At 44.3% G+C, this 12,457-nt stretch overlaps 1 protein-coding gene across 20 annotated transcripts in view; it reads left to right on the top strand.

Moving 5' to 3' along the window:
• The window catches only part of Prom1 (prominin 1), a 121,107-nt gene that overhangs the window by 78,650 nt on the left and 30,000 nt on the right, over positions 1–12,457 (top strand). For all 20 annotated transcript variants that reach the window (XR_015441283.1, XM_087187388.1, XM_021260252.2 and 17 more), the window contains 5 exons: positions 1,227–1,444; positions 3,199–3,273; positions 6,302–6,365; positions 9,586–9,745; positions 11,556–11,708. Coding sequence is in view for 19 of the 20 variants with exons in the window: in XM_087187388.1 (XP_087043514.1) it covers positions 1,227–1,444; positions 3,199–3,273; positions 6,302–6,365; positions 9,586–9,745; positions 11,556–11,708 (670 nt within the window). In the remaining variant the exon portion in view is untranslated. The remainder of the gene's footprint in view (positions 1–1,226; positions 1,445–3,198; positions 3,274–6,301; positions 6,366–9,585; positions 9,746–11,555; positions 11,709–12,457) is intronic.

Raw genomic sequence — 12,457 nt, 5'->3', positions numbered from 1 at the left:
TGGGGAAACCGAGGTCTCTAGAGATGACACAGTTTGGCAAAGATGCCATAACAAAGTCGCAGAACTGTGATGAGACCTCAGGTCACTTTCAGCAAGTTTCCGTGGCACCGCGATGTGTGTGTGTGTGTGTGTGTGTGTGTGTGTGTGTGTGTGTGTGTGTCTACGTCTACAGTTTTAACACTCAAGTCTTATGTGGGTGCCAGGGAAAGCAACAACCAGTTTTTAAAAGCATTCCCATTTTCCTTGCAACCCTGAATGGCTGTCTGGTGCGCACTCATCTGTTTTGTTCTTCAGATTGTTGCATTGCAGAATCTGGATTCTGAATCTGCAAGAGGTGGAGGACTTGTCGCTCACCACTCTGCCCCCCGCCCCCCATCCCCTATCATCTGTTTTGTGAGCCACGGGGCCAAAATGTGACCAGGAAAACTTAACTGCTCAGAACAGTGCCCTTCAGCTTAAATTTCATGTCTTTCACAGATATGACTTTAAGCCACAATGGAAAAGAATTATAACTTAGTACCTCCCTAGCCTCAGATGTGGAGCTCTGCCCCCGCCCAGAAAACAGACAGCACAGTTATTCAGGTGTCTTAGTGGTTATGTGTCCTGGGTGGTGGGCCTCCCAGTGTAAAACAGATTCACCACCCTTGAGGTGTTTCAGTCTCATTGGTCTCCACGTTTCAGGATTAACTTGGTGGTGATCACAGTTTTATTACCAGGAAATTGGCTCAGGGAGGTTCTAGGATCTACTTCCGGCCTCACAGGAAGTAGCGAAGTTGGGATCTAAGCCTAAACCTACCCGGGTCTAAAACCGGGCCCTCTCCTGCCGTTCTAAGTTTAATTCCAGCTCTTTACATATTCATAGGTAAAGTGGGTCTGGGTTTAATTAGTTTTTGTGTGGAATGAAACTTCCTGGGATGGACTTGTACAACTTCTTCAAGGTCAAGCAGTGATGCCTTTGTTGGACACGTAATGGGGCACGCCGAGCGTCCCCATCCCGTGTCTCCATTGGCACTGGACCCGGATTCTGGGTTGAGAGTCCCCACGCAGGACAGCTGAGCTGCTGCAGGGGCTGGCAGATGGCAGAGGAGCCCCGCGTGGCTCCCCAGGCTGCCCTGGTGGAGGTCTGGCCTCATTCCCAAATTCACCTCCAGTTCCCGAGGCCCCTCTTGTAGGGGGCAGGGCCCAGGCACCTGTGCTGAAGTGAGTGCACTGTGTCCCTTCCGCAGCCATCAAAGAGACCAAAGAGGCCTTGGAGGGCGTGAACCGCAGCGTGCAGAGCCTGAGGCTGGAGAGCAGGCAGCTGAACAACAGCCTGACAGAAGTGAAAAACGACATGGAGAAGACGCTGGAGAACAACGAGTGCACTGCCGAACCAGTGCAGCAGATCTGTGACAGCATCAAGGAGTCTCTGGGCCAGCTGGAGAGCACCCCGGGCCTCGACCAGGTGAGCAGGTGCCCGGCGACCTGGGGTGGAGAGTCTTCATCTCCGCCCTGGCAGCCTTTTCGGGGCTTCTGATAGCAACCTTGGAACCGCTGCAGCAGGAGCCAAGAACAGAGTGGAACCCTTCATAGGAGTCTGTGTAACCTTGGTTTTGTTGTTGTTGTTTTGGGGTTTTTGTTTCGTTTTGTTTTTTGAGAGAGTCTTGCTTACGTAGTTCTGCCTGGCCTTGAACTCACTATGTAGTTCAGACTGGCCTCAAACTTGTGTGATGATCTTCCTCCCTCAGCCTCCCCAGTGATGAGATTACAGGCTTACACCACCATGCCTGACTCATATAGACCTTTATAATTAAAAGATAGCCAGGCGAGGAGGCACACATCTGTAATCCCAGCATCGGAGAGGCTGAGGCAGGGTCGCCATGAGTTTGAAGCCAGACTGGGCTACAGAGTGAATTCAAGGCCAGTCTGACTACATAGTGAGAATCTGTCTCAAAAATAAATAAATAAATAAAATATTAAAGTATATTTTAAAATGATGTGCCTCGTATATTATTTGTATATGCTGAAATGCGAAGCAATTATCCCCCATTTTCCCAAGGAGAAGATCCCACCCCCCAAAAAAAAGATTTGAAGCAATTTGAATATATAAATTCTTAGGATGTAGAAAAATGTGAGATCTTCTAATTGTGATACCTGATTTTTAAATTTAATTATATATATCCCTCACATTCTATATAACTTTTTTTTTTTTTTTTTGGTACCGGGGATCAAACTTGGGTCCTTGTGCTTGCACAGCAGGCGGTGAAACCACTGAGCTAAATCCCCGGCCCTCTGTATAACATTTTAATGTAGATACATTTCTTCTCACCTTCACATTGCATGAGCCATTTGTTTTTCAGACATTTCCCAGGAATCATCTATGTGTATTTACATACAATCCTTGCTGGAGTCATTAAATGGGTTTTTAGAGCTTATTACATTTAATTTGTTTAAAATAAATTCTTTCAGGGAAACATTTTTATCTGCGTACTTTCAAACATTTACAAAATTGCAAGTACGTGTTCTCTCCTTCCTTACCAAGTGGCACTGTAGTGCTCCATTTGCTTTATCATACTATTTTATCTCTATCTACATATCATTATATAAGTACACAACATAAAATATATTTTGTTCTTTTCTGAAAAGATAAATTACAGACACCATGCCCCTTTAGCCCTAAATATTTCTGAACTTCCAGAACCATTACAGTTAACGACCTTAGGACATAGGGCCAGGCTCGGTGGCACCCTGTTGAAATCCCAGCCCTCAGGAGGTTGAGGCAGGAGGGTCACCATGAGATCAAGGCCCGCCTGAGCTAAGTAGCAAGTTCAAGGTCAGGCTGAACCTACTTAGTAAGACCTCAAAAAAACACAATCAAGGGCCGAGGATTTAGCTCAGTGGTTCCCCTGCCTACCTCCCGAGCACAAGCAAGGTCAAACAAAAAAGGTTGTTTTCAACTTCATTCACATACTTATCTGTGTTAAATTTCTTTGCCTCCTTTTGAGCCAACTGCAGTAGGAGACCTCCAAACATCTAAAACCAAGGGCTTATAGAGGATATCATGAGCAAAATACTTTTTCCCCAAATAATACTTCATTGTTCAGAAGAAAAGAGGTCATACCGCAGAAAGTGGGGTCTAGATACAAGACAGCTCTCTTTTTTATTGGGGTTAACTTGGGGAGTAGCACCTTCTTTATCTTTTGTCTTATACATTTTCAGCTTCCGTCTTTGGATACAGAACTTAAAAACATTGATAGTATTCTTGCAACCGATTTGGAAGGCCTAGTCAATCAGGTATGTTTGTTGTTTTAAATCCAGTAGCTTCTTTTATGTCATTAAAAGGATAGATTAGTGTGTAAGAAAATCGGGAAACAGTAAAGAAACCTTGACATTCTGAAGAGGGAATACTGAGAAAGCCAATAGCTAGTTGGTTCATTATTCCAATTTAAAAAATTTTAAAGAAGTATCTATTATGTGCAAAGATGCTAAGACCATTAGAGATCAAGACAGACATGACCTGTGCTTTCCCAGGACTCAGACTTCGGTGGGTACAGTCCAAGATCCACACGAATACAGACACACAGTGCCACCCTCTACCGCTGGTCGGCTGGGCTGGTTATTTTGCTGTTCCTTCTCATTTCCATGCATCTGTACCTGCCGTGCCCTCTACCTGGTACTTGTTCCACCCCTCCTTTGTCTGGCTACTCTTATTTTTTATGCTTCATATACCACGTTTTTTTTTTTTGTTTTTTGCTTTTGGTGTTGGGGATGGAACACAGGGCCTTGTGCATGCTAAACACATGCTGTACTACTAATTGCTTTGGCTCAGATACCATCTCTTTCACTAGACCTTGCTATCCCCCTCTGCCACGGTTTGTAAAGCCCCAAAAGGCAGGGACAACCTTGACCTGGAATATCGTATAATTTATCATTGTTGTTATTTATTCAACTATTAAATACCGAGCAAACAGTAAATATTTCTTATATTTTTATGATTCGATAGGTGCCCAGGGCCTATAAGAAAGGGAGAGAATAGTTTTATTCATGACTGTCTTCATTATCCTAAGGCTGAAATTAACATATACAGCCATCGACTGTGATGTTGAGTGAAATAAATCAGATACAGCTTAAGTATCACATGGTTTTTTTTATATGAGAAGCACAAAGCATAAGTAATCAAAGAGCAGAATAAAAGGTAGGTAAGAAGAAATAGAAAGAGGGATCGTTTAGCCCCGAGAAGGGGAACGAGATGGAAGGCAGGTTGGGGAAAGGAGATGCAAGAAGATGTGTTAAATACATGTGCCAGCTCCCCACGAGCAGTGTAATCATTATGTGCACACGTAATGTGCTAATAAAAATAAAAATGAAAAACAAAGATATGGTCATGCAGAAGCTAAAGAAAAATCCCCTTAGAGAACATTCTTTTGAAGATTTTTTGTGGTGGTGCTGGGAATCGAACCCAGGACCTTGCATATACTAGGCAAGTGCCCTGCCTAGCCCTGAGCACATTTTTTTGAGGGGACAGAAGTTACCCTTCTCTGAGTAAATCTTTTTTTCTATGTACCACGATTTTACTTTTAAAAATTAATTTTATTGATATTTTTTAGAGACATACAATGATAGCATTCATCGTAGGGAACTTGTACCTGTACAGGTTGGATCTTGGTTCTTCTTTTTTCCTCAATCCCTTCCCTTTCCTTTAACGCCTCTTCCCCTTCTTATAATTTATTTATTTATTTATTTATTGTTACGGGGGATTGAACTCTGGTCCTTGCACTTGCACAGCAGGCGGCAAAACCACTGAGGTAAATCCCCGGGCCTCCCTTTCTTATTTAAAAAAGCTTTCTTTTCATTTTTTTTTCTTCTAGTCTCCTTTTTTTCTTTTCCCTTCCTTCCTTTCCCCTCCCCCTTCCTTGTTCCCCTTCCCATTTGAACATTTTCTTCCTATTTTACGATTATTGTACATTTTGGTCCTTATTTACTCTTTTGGTTTCTCATACTAAAGAAACAATGTGATATTTAAACATGTGTCCAATTTATTTCACTCAACAGTATGGTCTCAAGGTGCATCCATTTACCTAAAAATATCTCAAGCTTATCTTTCTTTATGGCAGAGTAGTACTTCACTGTAAAAAAACCTCAACAAAACACATCTTCTTTATCCATTCATCCACTGATGGGCATTTGGGCTGCTTCTAAGATTTAGCTATTACAACTGTGCCATTATAAACATGGGTGTGCATATGTCACTGTGGGATGATGCTTTTAATTCTTTCGGGAACATACCCAGAACAGGAATAATCCTCTAGATTTAGTGTTTTGAGGAATCTCCACACTGCTTTCCACAGTGATTGCAGCAGTCTACACTCCCACCAACAGTGGGGAGGCAGACACCATAAACTTATGCATGTTGTGAGCACCGACTACAGAATTCCCTACCATACAGCTGTCCACACCACCGGTCAGCTAAGCTCTAGCTCAGCCCCATCAGAGGACAGGCTGGGCATTTAGAGAAGGTCTTTAGAAATAATCCTTCCCTCTCAGGAGTTAGCCCAAGCTGTGGAGCTTGGTGTGGTTTTTGTTTTGTTTTAGTTTTAGCTGGCCTCCCATTTGTCCTCTCTATAAACTGGGTTTTGGGACTTCTTCTTTTCTTCTTTGAGACTAGATGTCTTACTGCATAACTGCTTTGGAGAGGAAGAGTCTGTCTTTAGAAATGCACTTTGTAGCTGCATTGGCACCTTGTATGGGGTTTCCTGGCCTCGGCACTCATGGCTGTGGGCTGGATAGCACTTTCCTGGGCACAGTAGGATGTTTATTCGCATCGCCAGCCTGAGCTTACCCATTGTCTGCAACGCCTCACACTGCAACAGTGCCAGTGTCTCCAGGCATCACCAGTGCCCCTGAGGGACCAAGTTGTCCCCACCTTGACAGTCACTGCTACAGATATATGTATCCACAGCAGCCCCTAGAATCCAAGGGAGCAGATTGATTTTTAAATTATGGGAATGGCCTATATGCAAAACTTTTAACATGATCTTCCATTTTTCAGTTTAAGGTAAATGCTTTCTAAAGGGCTTTTTGTTGTTACTGTCAGACACTTGATGACCATATTTGGTAATTTCTGCTGGTTTTTTTTTTTTTTTTGGTACCGGGGATCGAACTCGGGTCCTTCTGCTTGCGAGGCAGGCAGCGGAACCACTGAGCTAAATCCCCGGCCCATCTGCTGTATTTCTATTTTACTTCTATACTCCATACCAAGCTGAAAAATAAGTAGTGCTCTTCAACTTACCTTGTACATCAATTTATTTTGGAATTTTTTTAGGGATATGCATCCTTTGATAATATACCTGAGAAGGTGAAAAATCAAACTGCAGCAGTCGTTCAAGGTGAGACTTTGTTTTAGGCCACTTTGTACCTGTTTCTCTTTGATATTTTCGTTAAGAACTGTATGGTTGGTCAGTAGGAAGAAATATATTGTTATGAAATGTATTGTTCTGTTCTAAAAAAGTTTCTTGCCACTGAGTATCCGAGTGTTTCAGCTATGTCACTTTCAGTCAGTGACACAGATTAAAAAAAACCCTCTCACCAGCTGCCCCTGTGGTGACATGACAGCCACACTACGAAGGGGAGTCCCCATCCTGGGCTCCTATAGAAGTTCGGAAGATCATGTTCTGACTGCTTTTTCTAGAGAAAAAAATTGTAGGCTATTACATTTTCCAAACGAAAATGGATTTTTAAAAAATTAATTAATTAATTAATTAATTTACTACTATGTATGAGGATTGATTTTGTCCTTTTGGAGGTTTTTTTTTTCTTCTGTCCGCTGTGTTCATGCAATGGTATTTTAGGCTCCTAAGGTTGCTTAGAGTTCTAGAGAGACAGAATCTTTGTTGAGAGGGTCTAAATTCTTGAAATATGGCTGGGTGTGGTGGCGCACACCTGTGATCCCAGCACTTGGGAGGCTGAGGCAGGAGGATTGCCTTGAGTTCAAGGTCAGCCTGAACTATAGTACATAGAAAGACCCTGTGTCTAAAAAATGAATAAAAAAATAAACTCTTAAATTACTGAACTGTGCCGTCTTCAGGTTGTGGTATGGGGTGAATATACAGACAGCATGGACTATAGCTAGCTGTTTGTTCTGTATTGTGCATACACTTGGGATTATTCAGAAAAAGCCCCTGGAGCTGTTTAAGGGCCCCTCCGCCTCTGTCAGTCCTCTTCCCATTGCTGCGTTTTATCTGTTTACACAGTGATTTAAAAATACTGTGTTAGTGGCATTTGATGGTTTTTCCTAGCAGTGTTCTTTTGTGCATTAAGAATTTTGGTAGGGCTGGGGAGTTAGCTCGGTGGCATTGCGCCTGGCTCCCAAGAGCAAGGGCCTTGAGTTCGATCCCCGGTACCAAAAAAAAAAAAACAAAAACTAAAGAGTTTTGGTGAAGAGTACTTTATCCAGTTACATCGTACTGTAGAGCTTTTGTGGATTCTGTAGTCTGCTAGAAGAGTCTGAACTGTGAGACAGAGTTCACGACTTCCTCTGCGCTAGAGGCTTCTGCTGCGCCCCTGCAGGCCGCTCTCCATCTCCCGGGCCGCCTCTGTGCACGCGCGCAGCTTCCCCGTAAGTGCCACGCAGCCCATAGCACCTGGGGCTGGCAAGGGCCACCGCGACAGCGTGGACGTCAGGGGCTTGTGTCGCGTCCTTCGCGCTGCGTTTGGTTTCTGGAGTTCTGGCCTGAGCGTGGGTTTTGAATCCCCACTTCTTGCCAGGCTCTGTGGGTGCTGGGGAAGCATGAACCCTGCCTGTCTTTCGCCAGCTACGCCTGAAGATGGCCCTGCGCGTGCCTAGAACAGTGGCCAGGAGCCAGGGGCCTGGCTGAGCCCTCCACGTGTGGTCGCCAGGGCTGGCAGGGCCGGGCACCGTGTTGTGTATAGGTGAGGGTGAGACAGGCAGAGAAGTGACCAGGGGAGGAGCCCATGGCACAAGCTGTCCCATGTCTGTGTCTTTCTTCGGTCTCTAAATTTCATATCCACGAGAAAAACACTTCCAAAAACTTTCCCACTCATCAGGCGTGGTGGTGAATGCTTGTAATTCCAGCACTCCAGAGGCTGGGGCAGGAGGATAGCTGCAAGTTCAAGAGACCAACCTGGGCTACATAGTGAGTTCAAGGCCAGCCTGAACTACATAGCAAGAGCCTGTCCCAAAACAACAACAACAACAAAAAGTTCCCATTATTTTTATGCAATTACTTCTTAGACCAAACTACCCTCTCTGCCTTTTACCAAAGGTCACCAACGGTCACCAGAGGCCTCCAGGTCACAGCTGTCTTTGCTGCAGTTTCTTTCAGGGTCCTAAGAGATCAGTAGACTCCTAACTGAAGAGTATGCTCTCAGTATGTCTGTGGCAAGAACTGATGTGGGCCTGGGCTGTAACTCTGGGGTGGGTGCTCGCTCAGCACAGCCGAGGCTCTGGGTTCCTCAGCACTGAAAAGAAGAAAACACCCAGAAATCACTGTGGGAAAAGCCAGCCTCAGAAGTCATGTGACTGCTGGCCCAGGTGACACTGTACGCAGGAGCTGTGACAAGGACCTGTTGTGATGGACACTTTCCTCCAAAATGGTTTCTTTGAACTTATCTCCTCTCTGAGGGTGTGGGTGGATAGTAATAGAAACTGGCCACCATGAATCCTCCTGCTCTTAGCAGACAGAAGGCACAACGGACTTTTTTTTTTTCAAAGAGTCTCACTAAATTGCTCAGCCTAGCCTTGAACTCTTTCTGCCCCAGCTTAATGAATAGCTGGGATTCCAGGCATGCACCCCTATCCCTGGCCAAATACATTTCTTTAACAAGTCCCACATCATAGGAGTCAAATACAATTTTAACAATTATATCACCTGGGGGCACTGATTCCAAACATGGTCCTGGAGAATAACGGTGTCCTTGAGTACCATTTCTTAGGTGTGAAATTATTATGCCCAAATCATGTAACAGGGCTTTAGAATTAGATGCACTGTAATTTCAATCTCATTACCAGTTCTTTATAAAAAGGAGACCAAAGGATAAGTAACTTAACTTCTGTGAACTTCAGGGTCACCATTAGTAACACGAGGATTAAGAATATTGTATCTGCCTCAGTGGAGGAAATGAATTAACATTTGCTCATGTGCCTGTACATGGTAGGCTCAGCTGTACGTATTAATCACTTGATCCTTTTTTTTGTTTTGGAGACAGGATATCACTATGTAGTTCAGGGTGGCCTCGAAATATGGCAGTCCTCCTGCCTCACCTCCAACTGCTGGAATTACAGGTGTGTGCCACCATGCCCAGCCCACTTGATCCACTTTTTTAAAGCAATTCAATGGGAGCAGAAGACCCTGGCTTGACTTCAGCGTTGTCTTATGCAGACCATGTTCGTGGCTTGCTGTTGCATTACCTCTTTGCTTTTTCATGCTTTTGGCTCTACTCAGGCTTGTTGTAGAATCGCCTCTATTCTAAACTGGTGCATAACATGCGAAAAACCAAATGTGGCTCAAGTCTTTGTGTTTGGTTACAAAACACAGTTTCCTTGGCCTCCATGTTTGGAAATACATAACCCCTTTCCTCTGTTTGCAGATGTCAAAAATGTCATGAGTGGCATTAGTTCAAACATCAACAGACTCACTAAGCAGATTCCTATACAGGACACGCTGTCAAATTTCACTGTTTACATCAACAACACTGAAAGTTACATCCACCAGAATTTGCCCAAGTTGGAAAAATACGACTCCTACTGGTGAGTGCTCTGAGATTGAAACAATAGAGATGAGCAGGGCTCCTGAGTAAGATTCGTGAAGCCCTCCCCATTACTTAAAAAGGTTCTTGAACCAAATATGCAACAATTTGTAATTTCCTCTATCAGCTGCTTCCAGAATCTTATTATAATTAGAAAGCCACATATGGAATGGGATTTCAAAGCTTAACTGTAATTAAGAAAGGCATTTGCAGTGATGGGCTTATAAAATAAAGAACCAAGGTCACTTCCTCCTGAAAGCGCAGCATCTTCTCTGTACCTGAAAGCTGGTAAATTCCTCGCCGAGCTAAGCTGTGTTCAGTGTTGGGTGGGAGCGTTTGGCCTTGCCCAGTGACCACATCACAGGTGGCGCGTAGGAGAGGGAAGGACTTGAGGGCTTAGGAAATGTAGAGCAAGGACTTTACTGTTTGAAGAGCTCAGCTTCTGTACCTGTCCTGCCTGAGCCCTCGGGGAGTCCAGAGCCATTCTTATTCAGGTTGTGTTTTGTGCAAGAGCACAAGAAAATTGATAAAATAATAACAATAACCACCAGCATCTAGGAGAGGTCCAGTGTCCCATCAAGTGCTTTTCATGTGACATCTCCTTTGCACCCACAGAAGGTCTCCCAGGTTGTGTTCTACTTACAATTCTGTTTTGTAGACCTGAATATTGGGGGTGGGGAGACGGAGTGACTCACTTAAAGCCAGCTAAGATGTGTCAGAGGTGAGCTTTCCAGCCCCATCTGGCTGTGCCGCTATAGTCCTGTAAGATTTCAGGGGTACATCCCCTGTCTCATTATGGCACCAGGGCGCCCCAACAGGTGTCAGGAGATGCATAAGACAGACCTCCCAGACCTTGCAAACTCGATAGCAGTCAGAGCTTCACAAATGAGAAAAACAGTATAGTTATCTTTCTGCCTGTCTGCTCCTCTCCCTTCCTCCCCGCCCTACTCAGGACTGTAAGCTTATTTTAAAAATAAATTTAAGTAGATGACTGATTAACTCAAAGTTTTCTGAGGCCAGGCTCCAAGGCTTATTTAATTTTGTGTCGCCTATACTTGGAACCAGCTTCCACAGAACGGCTGCTGATGGCCATTATTATAATTAGTAAGATTGCTTTTAATTGAATGAAAAGCTTTATGGTGATTTTGTGGAGAGGCACCAGCAAATTCGTTTGTTTTTCTGTATCTTAAATGTTGGGGAGCAATTTTTACCCTTGAATGCTCCTCAGCTGCTGGGAAAGGTTGTTGTTTATTCCAGGAATGCCAGTAAGACCTAATTGAGCCTCCATTATCCTGAAATGTCTCCCAGGACCATTACAAAATTGAGATTTGCATTCTGCAGACATTTGATTTAGGGCGCTCATAAAATTCTAAATGTTCCATGCATCTGCCAAGTAGAGCATTTCTGGTTTAGGAGGAGCATGATGCCCCAGAACATTCCTGTAGCCACAGAGTATTTTAGAGAAAGGCAGGGAAAGAGACTGGTATTTCTCTATCTGTAGTCTAAGCATGAGCTTCCAACATCAAGAACCTGGAAAGATCTTGAGAACCTTAAGGATATTTTATCAGTAGTAAATTCAAAACAAAGAAAGCAAAAGTGTCATGATCATTGAAAGAGCACATGGAAGCTGAGCATGTCCCTGGCGCTTGGGTTGGTGGAGTTAGGGGTAGGATGGGGTCTCACATACTGAGGAATTCTCAGCAAACCCTGATGTCTCACAGATGGCCAGGAGGGCCTCCCTCCAGCCTTAGCAGCCCCCGTGTCTGATGGTGTCGCCATGCTGTGTCCTAACCCTGCGCTTGCTTTACCAGGTGGCTGGGGAGCTTGATTATCTGCTTCCTCCTGAGCCTCATCATGGTCTTTTTCTACCTGGGCATGTTGTGTGGCATCTGTGGCTACGACAAGCATGCCACCCCGATGAGTAGGGGCTGCGTGTCCAACACGGGAGGCGTCTTCCTCATGGTGTGAGTACGTGCGGCTCTGCCACAGGGTTCCATGGAGTAGGGGTCTTGGGGTAGTGGTTCTTCCTTTGGTGTGGGTACTTCTCCAAGCACAAAAAAGTAACAGAAAACTAAACTGATGGCATATGAAAGAGCAGCTTAAGTGCGCTGTTTACATAGGATGGGCTCCTTTGAAAACAGCTGTTATGGAAACCATTTCCAGGTTGACCTTGATATCCGTTGTTCCTCCTTTTATTTCATTTTTATTTTTAATGGTAAAAGTTTGCAGTACAGAATGATTACATGCATGGTGGGAAGTTGGTACATTTCTATAAAACATCTCAATTCCTTTTGCACCCCTCCCTTCCTCCCCTTCCCTTCCCCCATCCCTCCATCTCCTGGTCCGCTTCCCATTTGCAAGAGATCTATCTCCTTGTTTCTTATTATCTATCTTTTATTTTGCACTTTAATTTATTTATACTTTGGGTTTCTCATATAAGAGAAACCATGTGATATTTAAGCTTGTGTGTCTGATTTATTTTACTTAGCATCGTGGTCTCAAGGTGCATCCATTTTCAAGTTTATCCTTTTCTGTGGCAGAGTAGTGCTCTGTTGGGTATAATACCACGTTTTCTCTATCCGTGCATCTGCTGAGGGGTGCCATTCCTTCTTTACCGCACTCATTCACTCACCTGTTCACCGGAAGCTGAGCTGACCTCCTCTGAGGCCCCGTTCTCCATGGTCGCAGAGCTGCCAGCTTGAAGCCCTAGGAA

Source organism: Heterocephalus glaber, unplaced genomic scaffold (assembly GCF_053883595.1).
Source record: "Heterocephalus glaber isolate CG9 unplaced genomic scaffold, H.glaber_assembly_v1.0 deba00001509, whole genome shotgun sequence".
Lineage (NCBI taxonomy): Eukaryota > Metazoa > Chordata > Mammalia > Rodentia > Bathyergidae > Heterocephalus > Heterocephalus glaber.
The sequence above is the reverse complement of the archived record's forward strand: the minus strand, read 5'-3'. Positions and strand labels throughout refer to the sequence as shown.